Source organism: Hyperoodon ampullatus, assembly GCF_949752795.1.
Source record: "Hyperoodon ampullatus genome assembly, chromosome: 18".
Taxonomy (NCBI): Eukaryota; Metazoa; Chordata; class Mammalia; order Artiodactyla; family Ziphiidae; genus Hyperoodon; species Hyperoodon ampullatus.
In genome coordinates this window covers 414,773-440,861 of record NC_136931.1, presented here as the reverse complement: position 1 = coordinate 440,861, position 26,089 = coordinate 414,773, and the positions used below count along the sequence as shown (strand labels likewise).

At 54.3% G+C, this 26,089-nt stretch overlaps 2 protein-coding genes and 1 long non-coding RNA gene across 9 annotated transcripts in view; 2 read left to right on the top strand and 1 right to left on the bottom strand.

Moving 5' to 3' along the window:
- LOC307067065 overlaps nt 1-1,965 on the bottom strand; it is a 4,190-nt gene extending 2,225 nt beyond the window's left edge. Inside the window, exon 1 of the long non-coding RNA XR_013811405.1 lies at nt 1,862-1,965. This is a non-coding gene — a long non-coding RNA (uncharacterized lncRNA). The remainder of the gene's footprint in view (nt 1-1,861) is intronic.
- Nucleotides 1-6,843, top strand: part of DEF8 (differentially expressed in FDCP 8 homolog) — a gene marked incomplete at its 3' end in the record, with an annotated part of 25,822 nt that extends 18,979 nt beyond the window's left edge. For 5 of the 7 annotated variants that reach the window (XM_079724344.1, XM_079724342.1, XM_079724341.1 and 2 more), the window contains one exon: nt 861-1,128. In XM_079724344.1, the coding sequence (XP_079580470.1) occupies nt 861-1,128 (268 nt within the window). Of the gene's footprint in view, nt 1-860; nt 1,129-6,818 lie in introns of those variants that run through there. The other 2 variants (XR_013811401.1, XR_013811402.1) reach the window with 2 other exon arrangements.
- LOC307066210 (mitochondrial inner membrane m-AAA protease component AFG3L1-like) lies at nt 4,794-26,089 on the top strand (the record flags this gene model as incomplete). The annotated part of the gene is given in 22 exon segments (XM_079723306.1): nt 4,794-4,798; nt 4,881-4,948; nt 10,545-10,574; nt 10,577-10,638; nt 11,052-11,064; nt 11,067-11,200; nt 13,789-13,810; nt 13,813-13,853; nt 14,423-14,547; nt 15,000-15,273; nt 17,240-17,377; nt 17,588-17,708; nt 17,711-17,740; nt 19,019-19,126; nt 19,747-19,876; nt 22,739-22,857; nt 23,787-23,902; nt 24,322-24,438; nt 24,441-24,483; nt 24,486-24,529; nt 24,611-24,805; nt 24,891-26,089. Coding segments are annotated over 22 exon segments (2,202 nt in total). The 3' UTR covers nt 25,158-26,089.

The window sequence follows — 26,089 nt, the reverse complement described above, 5'->3', positions numbered from 1 at the left end:
GTTTCAGGATCTAGTTTACTTATTTATGAATTCTATCTTTTGCCCACTTTTCTATTGGATTTTTGGTATTCTCAATCTTTAACAGTCCTTCACTTATCGGGTATTAGCCCATTATCTGTGAGAAATTTTCTTCCAGTGTGTCATTTGCCTTTGACCTTGTTTGTAGTGTTTTATCCTCATAGAAAAGTTTTGTTACCTTTTCATATGGTTAAACTGATTAATCTTAAATCTCCTCTGGATTTTGAGTCCTAGAAAATCTTCCCCAACACCCACGTCAAAGACATTCATCCATGTGTTTTGTAGTACTTGTTTCATTTTTTCCATTTAGATCCCTCATCTGTTTGTTTATTCTTGTGTATGCTGTGAGTTATGAATTAACTATCTTTTGCCAAATTTTAACCAGCTGTCCTGCACTATTTAAAAAAAAACAAAAGCCTATTTGTATCTATTTCTGGACTTTCTATTGTATCCTACAGGTCTGAATACCTCCCTGATTCAATCACAGAGGTTTTATAGTGTGTTTTAATGTCTACCAGGGCTAGTCTCCTCGTAGTTTGTTTTAGATAACTTTTCCTGGATTTTCTTTCATTCAATCTTCTTAAAGCACATATTTAAGTAAAATTTTAATGCCAAAACGGATGCTCTTAAGTGTCAAAATGAAAATACCAGAAGCAGGGTTTCCAGGGATGTTAAACACCTGAAAGCAGAGGCTTGGTTGGGCCTCACCCAGGAGGTCACCCCGTTGCGTCTGGTCACGCACCCTGAGTCGCCTAGGAGAGCTGCTTTGAGCGCCACTCCTTCTCACTGTACAGGTCCCTGTAGCAGCTTATTGCATCATTGATTGCTCTCGTAACTTTCAGGTTCCACGCATCATCAGGGCTGTTACTGGTAAGGACCTGCAAGCCGGCCTCAAAATGTGAGAAGGCTGCTGACAGCTCCCGTGTGGTTAGTTGGCGCAGGGCAGGTGCAGCCTCTTCACCCTCCTCCTCTCCTGCCGGTTCCTGCTCCAGCTGCACCAGCTCCTCATTTGAGAGACCCTCCTCGTGGGACTGCAGCAGCTGTTCCACGTCAGCTTCTCCCACCTCTCCGAGTGCCACACTCTTGGCAAGGGTCACGATATTTTGCTGAAGCTGGGCAATGTTGTCTGTTTGGCAAACACTCTGGAACTGAACACACTCGGGCCAAATCTTCTTCCACACGCTGTTCATTGTTGCTGGCCTGAGCTCCTCCCAAGCTACTGCAATGTTGTCCACAGCATCCATGATGCTGTACTGTCTCCAAAACTCCCTGATCTCAGCTGTATCGTCCCCATCTGTTGCTTCTAGGATGTGCTCAAAAGTCCTTCTCAGGTAATGAGCTTTGAAGGTAGAGGCCACACCTTGACCCATGGGCTGGATCGAGTCAGCTGTATTGTCATGAAGATATTCCACTCTTACATTATCAGACAGATCGCTCAAATTTACTGGGTGGCATGGCGCGTTGTCTAAGATGAGCAGTGCTTTGTTGGTGAGATTATTTTGGGCACAGTATTTTTCAACGGCAGGGCAAAAAAAGTATGTGAACCACTCATGAAAGATGCTCCTGGTCGCCCAGGCCCTTTTATTGGAGCGCCAAATCACAGGCAAATTGGGTTTGGAGTACCCCTCCAGAGCCTTGGGGTTTTCTGAGTGGTACACCAATAAGGGCTTCAACTTAAAGTCCCCAGCTGCATTGCCACCAAGAAGCAGCATCAAGCGATCTTTGGATGATTTAAACCCGGGCTCAGCTTTCTCTTCTACCGAAATAAACGTTCTTTCAGGCATTCTTTTCCAATAAAGCCCTGTCTCATCTACATTAAAAACTTGCTGGGGGGTGTACTCACCTTCTTGGATGATGCTTTTCAGGATTTCTGGATATACCTCCTCCTTACCAGGAGCCGTGCTGTTCGTCTTGAAGTGGGGCAAACAGTGGCGTTCCTTGAATCTCACAAACCACCCTTTACTTGCACTGAACTTTGCTGTTTGAGAGCTTTCCCCTTGTTCACGCTGTAAGTCATCGAACAAACTCTTAGCCTTCTCCTGAATAACGGTGACGCTCAGGGGCGCGTTTCGCTGGCTCTGGTCTTCAAGCCACACACGCAACAACCGCTCCATGGTCTCCATGACTGCACTTCGGTGGCGAGTCAAACGGGAGGCTCTCAACGGAGTAGCTATTTGTGAACTCGCTTTGATTTTTTCTTTGTTATCTCGGATTGTCGCCACTGTAGAGACAGCAAGGCCTAAGGCCTTTGCGACCTGGCTGAGCTTTTCACCCACTTCAAACCGTCTTAACACTTCTAATTTCACGTCGAGGGTAATTGCTTTCCGTTCCCTTTTGGCACTCGGGATGGCCGTCGCATATCGGGGCCTTTTCCCAGGCATCTTTGCCTCCGTAATGTACTAAAAGAACAGCAGTCCCAGGTGCGAGAAAGCCTGTGGTTATTCTATGCCCTCTTGCAGAACTTGGGGAAGAGAAAGTGGGGCTTCGAGGAGGCACAGGCTGCTGTCCCTGGAGACGTGGAAGGGTCAGCACAGGCTGGCCCACGACACTGCCCAGGATCAGGCCGCTTCATTCTGGGCTCCAGGGCGGCCAGCGTGGGCCTCCGGCGTCGATCAGAGCGTCCACATCCCTGGACAGCACGCGTGGGTTTCCGTGACGCAGAAACAACTCCGTGAGCGGCAGTAGGCTGCACAGCACACGCAGCCCCAGTGCTGTGCTTCCTCCCGGAACCGATTCCCAGCGCAGCGCCGGGACCACCAGGAGCACTTCGGGCTGGGCCTAGCGGGTCGCCGTTCGCTCTGGTGAGCCGCTTCCCATGGAGGACCCCGGAAATACCTGTCCTTGGAGACGCCGGATTTAAAATAAATCTAAAGGCGCTGGCTGTCCCCTCAGCACATGGTCCGCGTCGGTCACCGCGGGCCAGGGCGGCGCGCAGGTTGAGATCCAAGTCAGGCCGTAGAGTAGACACCTAAGGAGAGGTCCCCGCGTCGTCGCCTTGGCCTCACCGCGCATGCGTCAAGCACCCGGAGGTTGGCCGGGGGTGTGGCGCCCTATGACCTAGTCGCTGCTGCACTGGGCGTGCGCGCGCCCCAGGGGCGCGAGGTCGGGGGTGGGGGCAGTCGCAGTGGCTGGTGGCGGCGGCCGGTAGCAGGGTGGTGGCCGTGCCGCTCGCCGTGCTGTGGCGATGCGGCGGACCGCCCAGCAGGTGAGCGGGGAGGCGTTGCCCGCCGGTTCCGGGCGGCAGGGGCGCTGGCTGCGCTTGACGCCGCGGTGACGCCATCCAGCTGCGCCGGCCTGCGCGGGGACCGGGTGTGGGAACCGGGGCACCGAGAAGCGGGTGCGCGGCGGCGGCTACCACATCCCCCGCCAGCGCGGGGGAGCGGGGCGCGGGAACCGGGTGCGGGAACCCGGGCACCGAGAGGCGGAGGCGCGGCGGCGGCGACCACACCCCCGGCCGGCTGGCCCCGGGGCTCCAGCCCATCCCCGCGGCTGAGCAGGCTGACGCTCGCCCGAACCGGTTCCGTCTGTCCTCCGAGCCCCCTCCCTTTTCTTCGAAAGTTCCCGCTGCCTCTCAGCGCCCTGCCCACTGCCCGCGCGTCCTCATTCCGCTCTCCCAAGAGCCGCGTGGAGCGAATTGCGTTCAGGCCTCGCTCCGCTGCGAACCTACCGTGTCTTCTAGGGCGCTCGCTCCGACCGCGAGGTGGTTTCCTCCTGGGCTCAGCGGTGATATGACTTCTGCACTGTCTCGCAGGGTTGCTCTCCGTTTTGATGACGGACGTGAAAGAGTTTTGGCAAGTGTTATGTGGTTTTTATTCGAACAACATTCGTCGAGTCCAGTTCTGCCACTCTAATCGTAACTAACATTTTTTGAGGGCTTCCGTGCTAAGGGCTTTACGGGGACTGTCTCCGTTAAGTCTTATACCCGTCCTTTAGGTAGGAGCTGCTCTAACTCTATTTTATAGGCGAGGAAACGTAAGGCTACAGCTGGTCAGCATATTCGCTTTTAGATACTCCTGTATTGTACGCCTTCCCGTGGGTTAGATACTCTGAAATATACACCATATTTTAAGGTTTGTTTTTGTACATCCCAGGGAGTAGTGATCACATTGAATTCTTTTCTGAGAGACTAATGTGGAGCCTCCGGATTTTGATCGGAGAAAGTTATCTTGGTTTTCAGACAGCATTGAAAGACAGTGAACTTTCCCCTCTCATCTCTGTTCATTTCGGAGCTGGTGCACGTCCGTTTCAGGTTGTTTCCGGCAACATCAGTGAAAGCAGAGCCTTTCACCTGTGGCCACGTGGCCCTCAGCATTGCAGGGGGCTGTTCTAGATGTTAACCGGATGGAAGGCAGTAATCGACGGCGTGCAGCACAGGTGTGTCATGAATTCCATGGACCTCAGTGGTTTTAGTTATGAAGGGAGGAAGTTGCATGATCTTTGGGTTCCTCCCCACACTGAGCTGTTCCGTTCATCTGTGGAGTCTGCTAGCCAGGGCATGTCACAGGGAACAGGACAGGCAAGGCCTTTGCCCCATGAGCTGCTGTCCTTTGAGGCCTTGGTGACCTGTAGGCTGAGGGGGGCATGTGAAGGCTGGAGATGAAGTAGCAGACTGCTTTATGGTTAAAAGATGTGCCCTTTTAACTATAGTCAGCACTCCTCAAGGGGAAGCTTATGTTCTGGAAGTTTCTATGAGTTATTGTTTCATTCAGTGAGCTTCCTACATTGTTCCTGCCACACAAGACAACAAATGTGTAGGTAGCACGTTAGGCGGTTATATGAGGTATGAAGGAAGAGGAAGCAGAGCAAAGGAAGTAGGAAGCGAAGAGAAGGGGTGGAGGAGGATAAACGTCACGTTCTCTTAGGTGGGGTGATCGGCTTCTGAAGGAAGTGGGGATTGAGCAGGAGCTGCGGGCAGCTTCCCAGGCGCCTGGTGGGGCTGCACCTGTGTGCATCTGAGGCACACACCAGGGTCACCTGATTTGTGATCTTACAAAGAAAGGACCGTGGTACCTTGGTTGTTAAAGGGAAACTGTGGTGTGCACAGCTTCACGTGTTGGCTTTGCATATCCAAACACCAAGAATGGATGGTAGACCCCTGTCTTTGAGAGCTGCATCTGACCTAATGTGGTCCCCTAACCAAATCAGAAAAAGACTAAATTATAAATTAAAATAAAGGAATTGGATATTTTCTCAAGTTTTGGAGGCCTGAAGATCATACTTTGTCCTTCTAGGGCTGGAGGCCGCCTGACAGCGAGACTGGCCGCCAGAATCCTCGTCTCACGCCTCCAGCTCCCAGTTACCTTACCTCAGGCGCTCACCAGCCTCTCTGAACTTCTGCGTTCCCACCCCGCAGGGGGACGGCAGGACCTGCTTCCTCAGGGTGGGCACTGAGGAGCGGAGGAGGTGACCAAAGCGCCTGGCACCCAACCAGGGCCCAGGACCACCACCTTCTGTGCGCCTTTGCCTAGACTTCCCCTCACAGTGACAGCCTTTGTGACATCAGGTTCTGGTCCCCTTGTGCGCGGTGACTTGCTACGGTGGGGAGGTGACATTCATGGCGCAGAGGCTCCAGGAGCCTCGTCACTGTTAACCGCCATGTCTCCTTCCAGAGCTTCCCTGTGTGCAGTTTTCCCTGATTTTAGTATCTTTCTCATAGCTTACCTTACTTTTTAGTGCTCTGTGGCCTTTGATAGGGATGTGTGAATAATTTGGCTTATGAGCAAATTAACAATCGTTAGGGAATGAGTTTGCGTTGGGGAATAGCCTGCCTCACCATGAAAGGTGGCACGACTGAAATAATGCAAGTGTCGTCACCTGTGGATGCAGTTTCATTGTAACAAAATACTGGGAACAATCCAGATCTCTGGTTAGGTTGGGGTTTTTGAATACAGTTAGTAGTAGGTTAGTGAGTGTGCTTAGAGCTTGTTTTTCGTTTGGTGGCTTTTATTGTGCTGTTCTTGCTGTGGTGGCTTTTGACCTGTGACAGTGAAAACCGAGGTTGTCTCTGCTTCTGTCCTTAATTGATCTTCAGTATTGTTAGCAGCTTACGGTAAAAGCTGTTGCTTTCCTCTTGGAGAACTCTAGAAAGTACAACGTCTAGGAAAAACATTTGCTTTCCTGACAAACATACTAACCTGTGGCCGATCAAAGATAAATCATAATACTCTTTGGTTTTTAAATTTCATATGATTTTAATGTTAGAATAATGTTTGTTTTTGAGGCTGTAAAAATTTCAGTGACTAAAATTGCGTCAGGCACGAAGTGATTAGTTTTGTTTTTTGTTTTTTTTTTTGACAGCTGTAGCTATAAAAACTCTTCATGGGGCTCCTCTGGTGGTGCAGTGGTTAAGAATCCGCCTGCCAATGCAGGGGACACGGGTTCGAGCCCTGGTCCGGGAAGATCTCACATGCCACGGAGGAACTAACCCCGTGCGCCACAACTACTGAGCCTGTGCTCTAGAGCCCTGTGCTCCACAGCAAGAGAAGCCACCGCAGTGAGAAGCCTGCGCACTGCAACAAAGAGTAGCCCCACTTGCTGTAACTAGAGAAAGCCCGAGTGCAGCAACGAAGACCCAATGCAGCCAAAAATAAAAAAAATTAAAAAAAAATTCTTCATGTATCTCTGCATTACATTTAGTTTCTTATTCTCCTGTTTGAATCATATTTTTAATGAGATAAAGCAGATAAAGGCCTTAGGTTTACACCCCAGCCCAAATCCTGGTCCCTTTGAGCCTGTAACTGCCACTGTGAGAAGATGCCCCATCAGATTGCAGAGGAAGCTAATTCTCTTTCCCATTTCAGTGCCTCCAGGGAATCCGCTTTCAGCAGTTGGCTCTGTGGAAGAGACAGACGTCAGTTTCCCAGTGGCTGTGTTCAAAACCACCCAAAGGTACCTGTCTTCCTCCTACCATCGTTGGCAGCATAAGGTCACAGGAACCGAGGCTAGTGTGGCTTCCTTGGTGTCCTGCATCATGGGGAGTGGGGACAGGGCGCATGATGGCTCAGGAGGCCTGGACCTCTCGTTTTCTAGCTTCCATGTTCAGTCACACTTAGCTCTCCCCATTTCTGGGTTACCTGCCCCACGTCTTTACAGTTTTGATATATCAGTGTAGGTGGTGAAAGAGAAACTCTTCCAGAAGGAAGTTGCTGCTGGGTGAATCTTTGGGGGTGCATGGGAACAAACCTTTGTTTCTGCACGTCTGAGGGCCAAGCTGAGTCTCACGTTTGGAAAGCAGAGCAGAGATCTCGTGTAGACTGCAGTTAGTTTGGGGCACGTGTGCCCCCGAGGGTGGGCTGTGGGCTGTGCTCAGCGCTTCTCGGGAGACCCTGTGTGGAGGCTTGCAATGCAGAGCAGAAGGCAGTTAGGACGTGGCGGTGCATGCTGGTCTCACCAAGCTGAAGTCAGGAAGAAAACCCTCTCCTGCGTTGACAGTATGGCTGCTTTTGTGAGTGTGGTGTGTGCTCTTAAAGTACCAGAACCTCATCATTTTGTCCCGGTGGGTTTGAGAAGTTCTGTAAGAGGAGTAGAAGAAACACAGACTTAGAAAACCAACAGCTCCAAAACAAAAACAAAATGGTAAAAGGGACATTTGACAAATCAGATGGTCAAAATTTTACATTTGAGAAGTTTTTAATTCTGTAATGAAGTTAACTCATTAATGTATTTTTGGACACACGTGCAGCACGTGGGGTCCCCGACCATGGATTGAACCCTCGCCCCTGCAGTGGAAGCACAGCGTCCTAACCACTGGACCGCCAGGGAAGTCCCCACTGGAGAATTTTTGAAGCGTTCATTAATTTTGAGCCAGGCTGGGGAGGTGAGCGGCAGGTGGCCCGGGCGTGGGTGGTCCTGGTATTTCCTTCCCGTCACTTGTGCGTGGACGTGGCCTCACTGCCTCCCTTTGTCTTCGGGGCTCAGCGCCTCCATAGCTTGTGTGGATCTGAAGCCTCGACAAATCTGTTTGTGAAGTTACAGCATAGTTTGGTGATGTGGATGAGTGAAGTGAATATTCAACGGGTGTGTTTTCTCCTGGGGAATGTCTCCTGCTCGGGTAGCCAGGAGCAAGAAGTGGAATGCGGCCCATAAAAGCTCGTTGGGAGGAGTGCTTACATGATTCGCTACAAACGTAAGACTTCTTTGAAGACTCATGTTTTGTCTTTAATGTTTATGCAGATCTTCACTCTATCCTATAATATGTTTGGCTGTTCCTGGGGTCATTCTGGCCTTCGGGCTTCCCTGGTTTTGGGTCGGGGTTGCTGCAGTGGTGCCGTGTACGTCGTGGGGCAGCTCGGGCTTTTATCCTGGAACTTGTGTGAATGTTGTGCGCAGGCCCTGCGTCTGCTGTTGTTGACTGGCTGTGGAGGGATTGCCTAGTGGAGGAAGTGATTTTTGTCTCAAGCCTCTGTGTGCCTACCTTTTCTTTACTCGGGGGAATGATTTTTGTTTTTTTTAATATTTATTTATTTGGCTCTGCTGGGTCTTAGTTGCGGCATGCGGGATCTTCATCGCCGTTTGCTGGATCTTTCTTAGTTATGGCACTCGGGCTCCTTAGTTGCGGCATGCAAGCTCTTAGTTGTGGCATATGGGATCTAGTTCCATGACCAGGGATTGAACCCGGGACCCCTGCATTGGGAGCGTGGAGCCTTAGCCACTGGACCACCAGGGAAGTCCTAGGGAAATGATTTTTTTCTGAGTTTTGGGTTAGTTTCCTAAGATCTTATGGAAAAACACATTCCTGTGTGTGTTCTCCACTTTCAGCTCTTTACTTCTGGTTTCCCCATAAAGCGATTCTGCAACAGCTCAGCTCAGTTCTGACACTCTACCTGGAGGTGGCATCAGATTCCACCCACGGGTTAAGGGTTCAGTCTTGAATTCCGCCCCCCAACACCCACTTCAGACGCCAATCACAAATCCAGGTTGTCACCTGCGCTTCTGACCAACTGGTTGTAGGTCAGAGGTTCCCGTGACCCCCTTCTCTGGTCCAGTTAATTTGCCAGAGTGGCTCACGGAACTCAGGAAACCGATTTACTTACTGGACGGCTGGTTTATTATGAAGGACGTTATAAACGAACAGCCAGACGGAGAGATACACAGGGCGAGGTTGGGAAGGGTCCCGGGGGGAACGTGGGGTGCGCCCGTGTCCAGCACGTGGACAGGTTCCTGTCCACCAATGTGGAAGCTCTCTGAACCCGGCCCTTTTGGGTTTTGTGGAGGTTCTGTTGCACGGGCAGTGTTGATTAAACCATGGGTGATGGATTCAAACTACAGAGGTCGTGGGACAGGGGGGCTGTAAGTTCCAACCCTCCAGGCCCCTGGACCCAGCCCCCTCCTTGGGGGCTTCCCAGAAGTCATCTCATTAGCGCGAACTCTGATGTGGTGAAAGGGGCCTACTATGGACAGCAAAAGATGTCTTCTTTCTTCTCACTTAAGAAATTACGAGGGTTTGGGGGCTCCTTTCGGGAAGACCAAAGGTATATTTCCCATTAAAAAGCAAACATCGCACAGATCACACAGAGGTAAGTACCTGTCAGATGCCACGTTAGCAGTTATTTGCCTCTGTCTTATATTCTTTCCCCTTGTCGTTTCTGTGTACGCTAAAATGCCTTCTGGAAATTTTAATTGGAGGTGTACTTGATTTAGTTACATGGGGAGAGGAGGGTTTTTCCTTGGATGTGCCCAGCTCTCCAGGACCGTTCAAGCCACCTGATCCTTAGATTGCACTAGGAGGTAATGGGGCCTTTAGAGCACAGATGGGCATGTCCTGAGTAAGACCCATCCCCCCCAGTACATACTTGGCATCTGACGGAAGGGTGGGGGGCTCCGGGGGTGCTTGTGGGGCTGGACTGGTGTAATTTCAACTGTCCCTGCTTCACACGTGCACGCTACAGGAGGAGGCTTGGGGACTGGACCAGTCATCTAGTCTGTGGGCCACAGGTGTTCTGAGGGGAGGGGGTCGTGTCTGAGAGTTGGTGGCATGAGTGCCAGCCTGTCTCATCACTTATTTAAAAGTAACACCTCCTAGGGAATTCCCTGGCAGTGCAGTGGATAGGACTCCACGCTTTCACTGCCGAGGGCCCGGGTTCAGGGAGCTGAGATCCTGAAAGCCGAGAGGCTCGGCGCCCCCCCCCCCAAAAAAAAGACAAAAAACAAAAAGACAACTGGTGGTGCAAGGTGACAACTCACACGTGGGTGCAGTCACTCATGATTTCAAAGAGTGTGAGAAACTGTTTTAAATTTTCCTTCTTGTCTGGAAACGTGTGGGGTTGACGTGGGCCCACAGTCCCCACCACCGGGGCCGTGCCCTGATCCCAGGAGGGCACGGCAAGTTCTCCTGCAGCCCTTCCGAAGGGCACGCTGCCACGTTCCACTCTGCCCCTTGCCGCCCCAGCCGCGTCCCTTCCGCTCCAGGAGGCACCCGTTCTGGGGACATTGTGTGCTGGAAAGCATTTCCCTATGCTCTGAATCCTCCTTCTCTGGACAGTTAGATATGATTGTTTTCTGAGGTCAGAGTTTGTTTTTTCTCTTAGGAACTAGTGAACCAAAGGATGCTGGTCCTGGACGGATGGAGAGAAGAGAGGAGGAAAGCGGGATGACTTTGCCTGGTGGAAACGGTCGCAGAAGATTTGTGCATGTCTGAGGACCAGGCCCAGACGGCCTGTCACTTTTCCGAAGACGTAGTCCCTGCAGGCTCGGGCTTCGGACAGCTTTTCTGCTTGTGTTGCAAAGATTCTAAGCAGTGGATTTAATTTTTAGAACCGCGGAGATTTCCATCTGAATTTTTAAAGACCCAGAGAAGCGATCGCCTCAGGGATGCTGGCTGCTTCTCCGGGGTGGCCCAGGGAGCTGCAGCGCTGCTGTGGTCTCCGATGCGGGCAGTGGGCAGGTTTGGCCTTGCACATGGAGGCCACAGGGAGCGGGGTCAGGAGGGAGGGTCTGGGCGACCTCTCCCACGTCTGTGAAAGGAAATGGCCGTTTTCATGCAAGAAGCACCCTCATTTAACTGTAACATGTGTCTGTGTTCTATTTTTCCACAGGGAGAGGTTCCCTGGGTGACAAGGATTTCCGCAGTCTGGCCGTTCTGGGGTCAGGTGTTGCTATGAGATTTCTCTACTTCTGTTTCCGAGATCCTCGGAAGGAAATCACCTGGAAGCACTTCGTGCAGTATTACCTGGCGAGAGGTCTGGTGAGGGACTCACACACTGCCTGCCTGGGGTGAAGGTGGCCGGTCAGCCTCGGGGTGCAGACGCGCGCGGCTTTCCTTTCGCCAGTGACTGCGCCGCCCCACGCCCACGCCCGTGCTCGCTGGGTGGACGTCTCTCTTTTTTTTTTTTTTCCGGTACATGGGCCTCTCACTGCTGTGGCCTCTCCCGTTGCGGAGCACAGGCTCCGGACGCGCAGGCTCAGCGGCCATGGCTCACGGGCCCAGCCGCTCCGCGGCATGTGGGATCCTCCCGGACCGGGGCACGAGCCCGCGTCCCCTGCATTGGCAGGTGGACTCTCAACCATTGCGCCACCAGGGAAGCCCCGGACGTCTCTTTAACATCACGGCCTGACTCATCTTGCATTAGCTTTGGCTTCTGACACTTGGTTCTGTTTGTTTATCTTTACACTTCATTCTCGAATTGGATTGAGAGCTTTCCTCCTCTTAGGGCGCCCCTGCCCCGCTGGCTGGCCCTGGACGGGGCAGGGCCGGCGCTGTCAGCGCTGGACTCTGACTCACACCAGCAGAGTCCCCCCGGCTTGTCCTGCGGGATGCTCAGGCTGGAGTGTAAACTTCCTCAAGCACAGAGGCCTTGCTTCCCTGTTGCCCTGAACAGCGCACGATGAAGGTTGGGCTTTCCCTCTGTGTGGTGATGTCATAAGGAGTTCTTGTTTTCCACCAGGTCTGTGGCTGGGGCCTGTGTTGTCTTCTGTCCTCAGGCTGGGGGCGATGCTCCCTGTGTAGTGGGGGAAAGGCTGCTGCAGCCCCTCTCCACTAAGGACCTGCCCCTGTAAGTGTGGCCTGGGCGGGGTGAGGGTGGGGTGAGACCAGCGTCCTGTGCCTGCATTTGGGACAGGTTCCAGAGTTTCCTTGACGTCTGACGTGTCTTACAGAGACATGGTTGTTCGAAAACGGCCTGGAACACGTAAGGGCGACGTGTTCCCTCCCCAGCCCACCTGATGCAGCCCTGCACTCAGCTCCTGCAGTGCCTGGTGGGGCCCGACTCTCGCCTGGCTCAGTTAGACGAGGACCAGGTCCCGCTCACTCGGGGGAACTTTCACGTAAGCTGGGAGAGTCCAGCACGTGAACGTGAGGGCTGCATCCTCTCCCAGCCCCACCTGAGCTGTCTGAGGAGATCCCCTGATGATATCTTCAGGTGTCACAGAAACAAGTCATCTTATGCACAGAGGTCCCTGGCCTGGAACAGACGTTCTTTTGTGAAGGGGTTGTTTGGGAACAAAAAACTACAATATTCCAAAACCTCGGTTGCAGTCTTCGGTTTCTGGGGGATTTTTTTTTTTAAATGTATGTACATTTTGTTTCTTTTTTTAATATATATATATATATATATATATATATATATATATATTTATTTATTTGGTTGCGGCACGTGGGGTCCTTAATTGCAGCACATGGGCTTCTTAGTTGTGGCATGTGAACTCTTAGTTGCGGCATGCATGTGGGATCTAGTTCCCTGACCTGGGATCGAACTCAGGCCCCCTGCATTGGGAGTGCAGAGTCTTAGCCACTGGACCACCAGGGAAGTCCCAGCAATCTTCATTTTAAAACAGCATTGCTTTTTTTCCTGATTACAAATGTAATACATGCTTGCTGCAAAAAACTTTGGGGAAATAAATAAAAGTATAAAGAAAGAAATCACCATCTGCTAACCCAGGCTGGCCTTTTGTTGTGATCCTCCTGGCCGGTCTGAAAGCGGAGCTGCTCCCTCTTTTACACCCTCCGTCTGACTGTCCCGTTGCACACTCCAGCAGTGGTGCTCCACGCTGGGGGAAGTGGGAGGGGTCAGCTGGGCAGGGGTCCCGCAGGGCAGGGAGGATGCACCCTGCCCTCGCCTCCAGGAACCTGAGAGCTGGCGGGGCCTGGCTGGCTGGGGCTCCGTGTGTTGGCAGAGAAGCCAGGGCGGACAGTCAGCTGGAGTCCTGTCTGCCGTGGTTTCAGCTGTGTTTCAGGCGTGTGCAGGAGTCGGGTGGTGGCGAGGTTCCACACTCGGTCGTGTTCTCGCCGTGCAATCCTCAGTCTTCCCGTTGTTTCCAGGAGGAGCTGTGGTGTTTCCAGTGGTTATGGTGGCGTTGACAGCAGACTGTGTCCGAAGTTCCCCAGAGGGCGTGCGCCTTTTGGGCAGCAGGCTGTTCAGGCAACAGCAGCTAGCAGTCCTTGGGGCTGCACTTTCATTCTCGTCGGCACTGTTTTCTTGTGGTGCCTGCTGTCCGACCAGGGATCGAACTTGCAAAGCCCAGAATCCTAACCACTAGGCCACCAGGGAACTTCCCTTCTTCGGGATTTTTAAGCCAGTTTGGAGGCTTAGTGCTCAGATGTGCCACATTTTAATCCCTCTTCTTGCACTGGTTCCTGTTTATTAAAATAATCCCAGGCTAAAATTGTCCACGTTAGTAGGAAACAAAACCAAGACCTGTCCTGCGGAGTGTGAGCTGCCCTCGGAGAGTGGCGCGGCCCATGTGTGTGAGGCTCGTCTGAGGAAGAGGCCCAGGGTTGCTATGCCGTGTCCTGCCTGGGACCTCAGCTCTTCTGACTGGTCGTTTCTTTTCTAGGTGGACCGGCTGGAAGTTGTGAACAGTTTGTGCGTGTTATTACTGCCCCTGGGACATCGTCTGAGGTGAGGGCTGGGTTCAAGGCCGGTGTCCTAGATGTAGATTTTGGTTTCAGCGTAAGGTGTAGTTTTCTGGGAATTCCCTCGTGGCCCAGTGGTTAGGACTCCGAGCTCTCCCTGCCAAGGGCGCAGGTTCAATCCCTGGTTGGGGAACTAAGATCCTGCAAGCCTCGCGGCCAAAAAAACGAAGGTATAGTTTTCTGTTTTTTTAGAGAAATGCCTTCCCTGGTTTCACTTTCCAGCACCCACTTGTGCTCGTTTGTTTTGGTGACACGACAGGAACAGTCTTCCAAGTAGCGCTGGACCCTCATAAAGCTATAACTGTGCTTCAGTTTTGCCAAGTAACACATGACAGCTGCCAGCTGAGATCTGGAAGGGGGAAGAATAAAATGACAGAGGAAGGCGACGTCAGCTGTCAATGGGCATTTATACTTTGACCTCAACCCTAAGCCTGTGGTTTGGGGCCGACAGGTGGCCTGTGAGAGCTGCTCCGGGCTTTGCTGGGAGAGGTGCTGGGGAGGGGCGGCGGCTGTGGGGGGCACCCCCTACAGCGCCTGGCGCCTTGGTCTCTGCAGAAGTTTGTGTGGTTCAACATCAGCAGCGTGGACACCTTCGAGCGCAACCTGGAGACCACCCACTGGGAGCTGGGCATCGAGGTCCCGGGGCAGACGGCTGTGGTCTACACCACCGAGAGCGATGGGTGAGTGGGTGCAGCTGGGCCCGGTACTGGCCACGCGGCGCTTCCTGCTGTGCCCACTCAGGCGTGTTACAGGTGTTCTCCGATAGTCACGGTGTCTGTGGTGGAAGATAAATTTGTTGGCTCGGTTTTTATTGAGGAAAGAATTGATCAGGGAAATGTTTAGCTAGGCAGCCTGAGGACTGTGTGCAGTGGGCCGGGAAGGGCTCCGCTGCGGGGAGGCCGTGCTGGGTCTGGAGGGGTGAAACTCGATTTCACCCACAGGTGAAATTGAGCAGGTAGGTGTGCGTGGATGGGGGAAGCTGCATATACAGGTTGGCACATTAAAAAGCAAACTGTTCCCTTTTGTGTAGCAAAACCAAGTTCTGGAGCTGTCCACTGTTCACGGCCTGGAGGCAGTGTTTCCGGCCTGTCTCTCAAGGGAATGTGACAGATGGTTTTCTTGGACTTTCTAGGTCTTTCTCGCGAAGCCTGGTGCCCACCTTTCCCCTGATCGGAATCCTCCTCTATGTCGCGAGGAGGGGCCCGATGGGGGCTGGGCATGGCAGGCGAGGAGGGGGCCTCTTTACCGTTGGCGAGACCACAGCCAAGAAGATCATGAAGAACACCGTCGGCGTGCGCTTTGCGGACGTGGCTGGTTGCGAAGAAGCCAAGTTGGAGGTCATGCAGTTTGTGAATTTCCTGAAGAATCCCAAGCAGTATCAGGACCTCGGGGCCAAAATTCCAAAGGTACTGATTTGAGAAAACATGGTGATGCTCTGAGCTTCGCCCTGGTTCACTGTGGACAGAGCTGGGACCGTGTAGCTTGTGGTAATGATGCTGCGTCTTGTTAATCACAGTGGGGAGTGGAAATCCTCTTATCTGATCAGCTGTTTGAAACTATAAAACTGGAATCATAGGGACAGTTCACGCCCACCTGGAGTGTGTTTATTTCACCTTCAAGCACAAACATACATCTTCGTTGGTGTGGTGTCTCGTTTAGAGCACAGGCCTTCCTTTGAGTTTGGCCCCAGTGATCAAATTCTCTGTTAAATATCCTGCACAAAGCACTTAATGTCTATAGTTTTGTTTCTTTAAAATGAACTGAGAACGTAGAAGCAGTCTGAGTGCAGGATCCTATATTTTTATGACTTTTTCTTACTCTTTCAGTTTTCTATCCATTCAATTTGGCAGCATTTTTTCTTTAACAGTTTGCCTTTATTACTTTATTATCTAAAGCCTTCAACTCTGTTTTCAAAGAAACAACTTTCTTTACTTATTATCAAAGTATATAATTAAAATAAGTACATGGAATTCCCTGGCGGTCTAGTGGTTAGGACTTGGAGCTTTCCTTCCCATGGCCTGGGTTTAATCCCTGGTTGGGAAACTAAGATTCTGCAAGCTGCGTAGCATGGCCAAAAAAAAAAAAAAAAAAAAAGAAAAAACCATCAAGTACAACTCTCGTAAATGGGTCTGGGATCAGATGCAGCTGTCTCTCGGGAAGCCCACGACCCAGTAGTGGGACAGGGGTGCGGTGTGGACGCAGGTTGGGGTGCTGTGCAGAGGAAGTGGAGCTACGGTGATTCTGGCCGCTCCGTCTACCTGCGGGTGTCTCTGGGTGTCGCCCTATCGAGGGCCCGGCTGAAGCTGTGAGTCCTTTTCCCAGAAAGGTTTGCGTCTCACATAGAATAGATTCACAGATCCCTCGAGGCATCCCTGGGCCCTGGACCAGGCTACGAGCTCTCGGGTGGACAGTGCTCACCGCACGGACCTTCCTGGTGGCCCCGTGCTTCCCCCAGAGTGCCCTGAACAACAGGAGAGCATGACTGACTGCTGGGGCTTTGTGGGCAGGAGGTTTGTGCTTCTGTTTGACCACCTGGTGAGAGCTGGCTGGAAAGCCGGGTGTGGGGGGCACAGAAGGCACCCTGGGTCCCATGACCCCTGCCTTGAGGAGACCCTCTGTGAATCCACATTCACGGGGACGTGGGGCCCTGACGCCTTGTGGTTTTGAGTTTTGTGGCTCCCTCCTCCCTCCCTTTATGTATTTTATTTTTGTCCTTAAAGACTTAAAAAAACAACCTTAGAGTCTCCTCTGAAATAAGTAGATATTAACCCACACCCTCGACTACAAGTGGAGCAATGTGAGCCCCACTTAAATCTCTCCTCGTTTCTCAGGCGTAATGGTAAGCCCGGAAGGAACACTGAGCTGTGTTTCTGGGGCGTGAATTGTGAATTTCAACCTTAAGTAAGCGTAGAAAAAGGCAGGTTGTCGATCAGGAAGCACAGGTGCCAGTGACCACACACAGGGGCCGCCTTCACAGCTGCCGGTGGGCACGCTGGACAGAATCACGTGACCAGGTCTGGGGCGTGCGCTCTTGTTTGTCCTGGTGTGAGTTGGTGTGTTTCACAGGGCAGTTTGGCAAAGACCGTTAAACATCAGACCGCGAGATCCAGCGAGCTCTGCCCTGGGAGGGTTGCCTGAAGAAACAACCTGCTCGGCTGTACTGGGGGTGTGGGGGGCTTTCCCATGTCTGCAGCGTTTGAACGTTTCATGGTGAGCGTGTGTTCATTTTACAAGCAGAAAGTATCACACCGAAAGCAAACCTCAGCCGACCCGCGTGGAGCAGGCCTAGAAAATGCCTGTTCAGTAGAACGTGACTTTCTCCTCGGCCCCATCTGTGCCCTTTCAGAACCAGGCATTGCCTTTCTGTTTCAGGGAGCCATGCTCACTGGTCCTCCTGCTACCGGCAAAACGCTTCTTGCCAAGGCGACTGCAGGGGACGCCAGCGTGCCCTTCATCACCGTGAACGGGTCCGAGTTCCTGGAAATGTTTGTCAGCGTCGGTCCAGCTCGGGTAGGTGGTTGCGCCCTTGTCCTTGCCCTGGGCTTCGTGTGGGACCCTGGCAACAGGCGCAGAGCGCAGATGTGCATCGGGAGCCGGGCGGGCAGGCAGAGCAGCTGAGATGAGAGTCGAGTTCCAGAGGTGAGGGCTCAGCTTGGTGAGCGCTTTAGTCCTGTGTTGGTACCAGTGGCAAAGCAGACCCTGTGTGGACTCCTGTTTCAGGTCCATGACGTGTTTGCAATGGCCCGAAAAAATGCTCCCTGTGTCTTGTTCATTGACGAGATTGACGCGATTGGCAGGAATCGCGGCCGTGGGCACTTTGGGGACCAGGGCGAGCAGGAGAACCCCTGAACCAGCTGCTCGTGGAGATGGACGGTGAGCGGCTGCACGACCGTCCGCCAGGCCTTCCTGTGTGCGGGACCTCCCCGGGCGAGAACCCCTGCTTGCTCTGTTTTGAGGAAGGCTGTTTTCGGCACACACGGTGCAGGAAGCTGCCCTCAGAGCTCAGTGCAGGACGGGCCGACACCCAGGCTCCTTCCACGCTGGCCTCTGACTCGGGGAGGTCCCAGCTCAACGTGACAGCCCAGCAGCCCTGCCGAAGCTTCGCGGGAAGAGTCTAGGCGTTCTTATTAGTTTCCAAATTTGGAGAAGCTTTTGTTGGACCTTTGGCAGGTCTTGTCCTCACTTTGGCTTTGGAGCTGTGTTGGGGTCCCCGACAGGACCCAGGGTTTGGTGATTCGCCTGGAGGACTCCGTGTTTAGTTGGATTCAGGACCACGGTTGAGTGCGGTGACAGGATACAGCAGAATCCCAGGGAGCAGGAGCCTGGTGGCCAGGGAAGCCGGCCACGGTCTCTGGAGCCCTGGAGTCACAGGATGCAGCTCCTTCCCTGGCAACGGGCTGGGTGACACTCGGGAGTGGGGTTTCCCCTGGGGGCTGGTCACGTGGCAGCCTCTGCCCAGCATGTGCCACGATCCCAGCCTCCCAGGAGCAAGGCAGGTGCTTCGCAGAAACCACACGTCTGCACGCACAGTTGAGGCGCAGGGAGCCCCTCTTATCGGGGCGGTCCTGAATCCCAGGTCCCAGAGGTGGCCGAGGGCCCCCGTGAGCAGGCCTTTCTGCAGATGAGTGCTGGGTGAGCTCAGGCCCTCGCTGCCCCACCTGCCTTCCAGTCGGGCTCCCTGAGCCCAGCAAGCCGTCCAGGGCCTGGGTGGAGGCAGGTCTCCGCAGCGGCCCAGGGCCCCGACGGTGGAGGCTCTGCCTGGCCCCTGCAGCTTGCCGTGTGGTGTCAGAGGCTGGCCGTAATAGACCAGTAATGAATTAGGATGGGCGTCCGTGGCCTGAGGAAGGTCTGGTTACCCACCAGTGCATGTGCGCCTCAGTCAGCATTGGGGGCCGCGGGGACCAGAGCCACTGGTTGCCTTCTGAGACGAGTCAGAGCTAGCCCTGGGCGTGAGTGTCCGCCCCACACTGAGCAGCCTGTGCAGTGGGCTGTGGGCCCGCAGGAGAAGCAGGCCCAGCGTGGGGCTTCCAGGGTGGGCGGCAGGGGTCCTGGGAAGACGGCGCCAGCTGCGCGGGGGAGGAGCCCTGGGAAGAGGAGAGACCCCTGCTGCCGGGGCCCCTCCTTGGGCTCACCTGCTTCTCTCATGTCCAGGGTTCAGCTCTACCACAAGCGTCATGGTGCTGGCCAGCACCAACCGCCCCGACATCCTTGACCTGGCCCTGACGCGGCCCGGCCGGTTTGACCGTCAGATTTACATTGGTGAGTGTGCTGGTTGCCTGGGTGCTGAGGCTTGGCTCTTCCCTCCTTTGGGTTAAAAGTTTGGTTAGATCTTTAGCTGTGTCTTTGGAGGAGATTTTGATCGGGGTCCTAAAGCCGTTAATACAGTGTTGTGAAACGGTGGAGGTGCGTGGGTGCCCCCCACTTTGGGAAGAACAGGTGTACTTGGGGCTGGGGGAAGGTCACTGCAGTCCATGCAGGTGGGAGCGAGGTGACAGACTTGGATCCTTCAGCTTTTACTTTTTGTGCGCCGTTAGTGAGACAAGCATTCACCCTGGCCCTTTCCACTGGTGAGGAGATCCTGGGAGTTTAGGACTTGAGTCCTGCACGGACCCCGTGCTGCCAGGGCGGCCAGAGTTTGCTTGTGGTTGGGCCCCTGTCCTGGGGCGGATTTGCGTGGACCAGAGGCTCCACGGTCAGGAAGTTCTCTGATGTGTTGAAGAGCTGAACGTACGTGACCTGTGGGTCGTTTCTGCCGCGGGGAGCTCCCTGGCCCAGGTCGGACAGCCGAGTGTGCAGCACAGACACACAGGGGAGGGCCCTTGCAGTGAAGTGGCTGCAGGTGGCCCCGCCCTGACCCTCAGTGCCTCTCTCTCTGTTAGGCCCCCCTGACATCAGAGGCAGGTCGTCCATCTTCAGGGTCCACCTGCGTCCACTCAAGTTGGACGAGAGCCTCAGCAAGGGCGCCCTGGCGAGGAAGCTTGCGGCCCTCACTCCAGGCTTCATGGGTGAGTGTGGCCAGCTGGGCCGTGCGGGTCTGGGCGTGTCGTCAGTGGGTGGTGTCTGGTTGTGCCATTTGGTCCTGGCATGTGCTACCCTTGTCTTTAGAACTTTTGAGTCTGATGGACATATCGGAGGCCTCAGAGGTGATTAGCCCCAAGGCTGGCTTGTGCCTGTTTGAACTCCTGCCACCCTGGGAACATAGGGCAGTGATGCCTCGTCCCCTTGGCATGCTGCCCATTGAAGGGGTCATGGTTCAGCACTTCCCAAATTGGATGACAGACCTGAGTCTACACGTCCAAGAAATTGAATAAACTCCAAGACGTCCACACTGAGATACAGTGTAATCCACGTTGGTCAGAGATAACGAGAGACTGTTGAAGCCAACCAGACAGAAGGGACACCTAGTGGGGCCGGGTCTTCAGTAAGGCTAACAACCGATTCTTCTTGGAGACCGTGAGGCCAGAAGGCAGCGGATCTGGCAAAACTGTTCTTCAATAGGGGAGGAGAAATAAAGGCATTGCTAGATTGTTTTTTAAAGTTGAGGGAACTTATTATATTTAAACCTGCCCTCCAGGAAATGCTGGAGTCCTTTGGGCTGAAATGAAAGGGTGCTGGCCAGTGACTCAAAGCTGTGTGGGGAAATGGCCCTGGGAAAGGGAACTGCATAGGTAAACGTAAAGGCCAGCATCCTGTGTGTTTTTGGTTTGCAGCTCCTCTGTTTTCCCTTTATGATTTAAAGGGCAGGTGCTTAAACCCATGAAGACATGTCTGTGTTCATGGGCACACGACGTAAAAAAAAAGTAACCTGTGAAGGTGGGCGGGGCTGTGTAGGAACAGAACCTTTGTACATTGTTAAAGCTGGAAAGGGAAAAACTGGTTCTAACCTTCCTGTGGAGCTGCCAGGGGACTGAAGAGCCAGCACAGTCTGTGCAGAGCAGAGATGGAAGACACACTTCCCTAATGCAGAACTTACTACAGAGCTCCAGTAAACAGAATGGGGCTGCTGGCGCAAGGGTGGGCATAGACCAATAGAGTAGAACTGAGAGCCTAGATGTGCGCTTGTGCATCTCGGTCAGTTGTTGTTTTCTTAAATTTATTTTATTCATTTATTTTTGGCGCGTTAGGTCTTCGTTGCACGCGGGCTTTCTCTAGTTGCGGCGAGCGGGGGCTACTCTTCGTTGCAGTGCGCGGGCTTCTCATTGCGGTGGCTTCTCTTGTTGTGGAGCACGGGCTCTAGGCGCACAGGCTTCAGTAGTTGTGGCTCACGGGCTGTAGAGCGTAGGCTCGGTAGTTGTGGCGCACGGGCTTAGTCGCTCCACAGCATGTGGAATCTTCCCGGACCGGGACTCGAAACCATGTCCCCTGCATTGGCAGGTGGATTCTTAACCACTGTGCCACCAGGGAAGTCCCTGGTCAGTTGTTTTTGTCGAAGGTGTGAAGACCATTTGATGGGGAAAGAACAGTTTGTTCAATCAAATGCGCTGGGTCAACGGTGTCCACAAGCAAAAGGACGAAACTAGACCTTAGACCACATGCAGCGGTCGAGTCAAAATGGCTAAGAGACCTAAACTGTGGAGCTAGAACTATAAAGGTCTTAAAAGCAAATCTCTGTGACCTTGGATTTGGCAATGATTTCTTAAAGCACAAGCAACAAGTGAGAAAACAAATTAGATTTTTTCAAAATTAAAATCTTTTGTGCGTCAAGGGACATTATTGAGGTGGTGAGAAGACAGCCCACAGAATGGAAGAAACTATTTGGAGATTATGCATCTGGTAGGGGTTTATAATCCAAAATATTTAAGGAACCCAATTTAAAAATGGGAAAAGGATTTGAACATTTTTCCAAAGAAGGTATACAGATGGCCAGAAAGCACATAAAAAGGTGCCCAGTGATATTAGGAAAATGCATATGAAAACCACAGTATGATATCACCTCACACCTACCAGGATGGCCATAAAAGGCAGATGGATGAGTTGCCAGGGGTGTAGGGAGACGGCCGTGCTTGCATGGTGCTGGTGCGGATGTAAGATAGTGTGGCCATGGGGATCCACCTGGCAGTTCTTCAAGAAGTGAAATACAGTTACCGTATGACCCCAGTTCCCCTCCTCGGTATCAAAGAGAATTGAAAACATTTGTTCACAAAAAGGCTTTACACAGATGTTCACAGCAACATAATTCATAATAGCTGAGAGGTAGAGGGCACCCCAGTGTCCAGCGGTGCGTGACTGGATGGATGTGTGTGTGTGGAGTGGGTACAGAGGCCCAGCTCTACTGGCCACGTTATATCAGGGACTTGAGCGTCCGTGGAGTTTGCCATCTCCTGTGGAGGCCTCGGGGCGACTGTGCATGTGATGGAACCTCATTCAGCTGTGAAAAGGAATGAAATACCAATATACACGCTACGATAGCAGATGAACGTGAAAATGCCGTGCCGAGTGAAAGAAGCACACACAAAAGTCCACCTGTCGTGTGATTCCCTTTATGTGAAACGTCCGGAAGAGGCAAATCCATAGAGATAGAAAGTAGGTTAGTGGTCGGCTGGGCATGTGTACAGGAGTTAGCCACATACGTCACATCCGTGATGGAAATGTCTGAAATGAGATCAGGGCAATGGTCGCACATCTTGATAAATTTACTAAAAGTCTTTGAAATGTACACTTAAAACGGATAGATTTTACGTTAAATAAATCATACCTCAGTAAATTGTTCAACCAAAATACTGGCTGAAAGCAACGGTGACTGACAGGGCAGGTCCCATTTCCTTCAAGTCCTTGACCTAGTTTAGCTCTGGTCCCTCTGCTGGAGATTTTCCTCTAACAGCCCGCCCTGGGGCACTGATGGGACTGTTTCTCCTTTTCGGGGTCGGGTGCTGATATTTCTAATGTTTGCAATGAAGCGCCCCTGATCGCCGCCCGCCACTTGAGTCCTTTGGTCCGGGAGAAGCTCTTGGAGCAGGCGGTTGAGAGGGTCATCGGAGGCGAGCCCGGCAGTGCTGAGGGGCGGTTTCCAGCTCTGACCCACAGCGGGCCCACCCTGGGGCCCCAGCTTCACTTCAGTGAGCTGCAGCCGTGGACAGTTTTCCAAAACCAAAATCTGGGACTTGGGATCTGCCAGCGGCTTTCGTGCTCTTACTCGAGCAACATTTAGAATTTCAAAGAGATGTAACCTCCAGGGCGCTGCTTCAGACCCAGGTTCGGGTTCTGCCCGTGGCTGAGAGGCAGGTTTTTTGCGTGCTTCCTTGGGAAGCTTCAGCGTGGGGCAGAGGTCTCCTGAGTGCCCTCCTGTGGACGGAGGTCAGGGAGGTGTCCGTGCGGCCAGCAGCTGTCCTTCATGATCCCGCCCCACAGCTGTGAGAGCCAGCCCGTCTCCAGACAGCAGGTTGGCAGGGCTGCTTTGCCTTTGCTTCACATCTTATTGAACTGTGGCATGCACAGACAAGTGTCAGTAACCCAAGGCAGTCGCCGCAGCTGCTCGACGCTGTCCTGGGGGCGCCGCTGAGCTGACCAGCCCTGAAGGTGAGCTCACGCGGGTCGTGGTGCCTTCTCTGTGCCCTGTTCCCTGCCTGCGACTGGGTGTAGGCTGCGTAGAGAATGCTCCTGGTCTCCCTGCGTCCCGCCTCACTGCCAGTCAAGCCACAGAGAGTAGCTCACCCCCTTGGCTACATACGGGCCCCCAAAGGCACCTGCCGCTTGCACGGTGGGGCGGGGCTTCGGCAGAGCAGAAGGCAGTGTAGCGTCTGGTATGGGGGGACAGGCGCCCAGCAGGCCTGAGCAGTGTGCGTGGGAGCGGACAGGCTGTCCTGGGTGGACGGAGGCCCTGACTGGCCCCCAACATGCCCACAGTGCAGAATGGGGCCTTGGCGCCCACCTCTCCGCTGTCCGTTTGTCCTCTGCCTCTTGCCACGAACTTGACTTGCAGGTCTCGAGAAGAAGACGCAGGCCCTGCAACCCAGCGAGAAGATGACGGTGGCCTACCATGAGGCTGGCCACGCGGTAGTGGGCTGGTTTCTGGAGCACGCAGACCCCCTGCTCAAGGTTGGCCCATCCCCCTGCGCATCTGCGGTGTGGTTCAGGGCCCACTCCCCTCCCGGGGGTGCTGTGTGGGCACGGTGCATTCCAGGTGGCGGCCCTCTTCACTCTTTGAGGATGTAATGGTCTAGAATTTGTTACAAGATTCCTTGAGGGGTGGGTGGGCAGAGAGGGGGGTGCTGGTTCCAGGAGGGGTCTGGATGCTGGCCACCTGACACCTGGAGGTTCCATGTTAAACTCACCTCACTCTAAACTTTCCCCTGACGGCACAGCTCCTCCACAGCTTCCTGGGACGGCGGGACAGAGGGGCTTTCTGTGTTCATCCTTGGGGTGACCTGTCAGCGCTGGGGCCCAGGGTTTCTTCTCCTCCTCCGGGATGCCCGGGGACCCTGGGGGTAACAGGGCGCGCCTGCCGTATCTGGCAGGTGTCCATCATCCCCCGGGGCAAGGGGCTCGGCTCCGCGCAGTGCCTGCCCAGGGAGCAGTACCTGTACGCGCGGGAGCAGCTCTTGGACCGCATGTGCGCCGTGCTGGGTGGCCGCGTGGCCGCGTGGCCGAGCAGCTGTTCTTCGGGCAGATCACCACGGGGCCCAGGACGACCTGAGGAAGGTCACCCAGAGTGCGTACGCCCAGGTAAGGCGGTGGCCGCGGGGGCTGGGAAGGGGGCTCAGGGCACCGTCCGCCAGGCTCACGCCCGCCCCTTGCCTGCCCCAGGTTGTGCAGTTCGGGATGAGCGAGAAGCTGGGCCAGGTGTCCTTCGACCTCTCCCAGCCTGGCGAGGCGCTGGTGGAGAAGCCGTACAGCGAGGCCACGGCCCAGCTCATCGACCAGGAGGCTCGGCGGCTCGTCAGCTCTGCGCACGCGCGCACCCTGGACCTGCTGATGCGCTGCCGGGAGCGGGTGGACAAGGCGAGTGGGGCCGGCCCGTCCCCAGGGTCGGGACGGGGGCCCTACAGGGCGCCGATCGGACGGCCTCACGTGGCCCAGTGTGCAGGTGGGCAGGCGGCTGCTGGACAGGGAGGTGCTGGAGCGGGCCGACGTGGTGGAGCTGCTTGGGCCCCGACCCTTCGTGGAGAAGACCACCTACGACAAGCTCGTGGAGGGCACGGGTGGCCTGGAGGAGGACACGTCCCTTCCCAAGGGGTTGAAGGGCTGGCGCCGGGGGCCAGAGGAGGGCGGCACGGAGTGCCCCATGCAGGAGAGCCCAGCCCAGCGCCCCTGCCTGGAGAGCAGCCTCCGGAATCTCCAGAGAGCAAATTAAAACGCGTGATAATCACAAATGGGTGTTTTCAGGTCAGGGTCCTCTGAGCCCACGGGGATTCCAGCTCCCAGAACGTGCCCTTCCACCGAGGTGGGGGCTGGGACCCTGTTCCCGAGTCAGGGGGGAGGGCAGTGGCTGAAACTCACCTGCCCCCTGTGGGCCTGCGTGTAGGACCCCCTGGGCCTCCCCCAACGTGGGTGGTGGGCTCATCTGCTGGGGACAGCTGCCCAGTGGGGGGACATCGGTGCTGGTCACCTCACCTGCCCTGGGGAGAGACGGAGAGTGGGCTTTTGGCCCAGTTCAGAAATCCTCAAGGTCTGGTGAGGTTCAGAATTGAGGAAAGGAGAATACTAGCCGGGCGCCAAGCGAGCAGCGGTCAGCGGGGTGGAAGACCAGTGAGTCTTCGTGGAGGGGCCTCGCCACTTCCACAGGCGGGGTGTCTGGGGGGTACCCCAGTGGAGCCACCCCTGTTCTCAGGGTCGGAGCCTTGCCAACCGTGCGTCTCCGGGAAGCTGCGTTCCTTGTGGCCCGTGTTGTTAGGGTCCAGGAGAGGGGGCTCTGGGTTGCTCCACGTGGTAGGACAGCCACCGGGGGTCGTAGCTAAGCTCTACGGCTGAGCCTTCCATTCCCCGGTTGGTCCTGGAGCGAGACCAGGGCCCAGCCCCTGGGGAGTCGGGGTTAGTGGAAATGGCCCCGCGGGTCCCCAGAGCACGGCCAGGGCGTCGGAGTTGTCAGAATTGTGACAGTAGTAGCAGCTGCGGCCTTGGGGTGGGCGACGCGGGCTGACTGTGAGAGCAGGGGCACCGCCCCACGTGCCCGCCGCTGCTGTCCCGGCCATGGCCACACGCTGGGCCTCGGGGATGAAATTTTCCAAATTGTTTGGTATGTTTGCCTCAAAAATAGAGTTTCCAACTTGGGACAAACACTTTCAA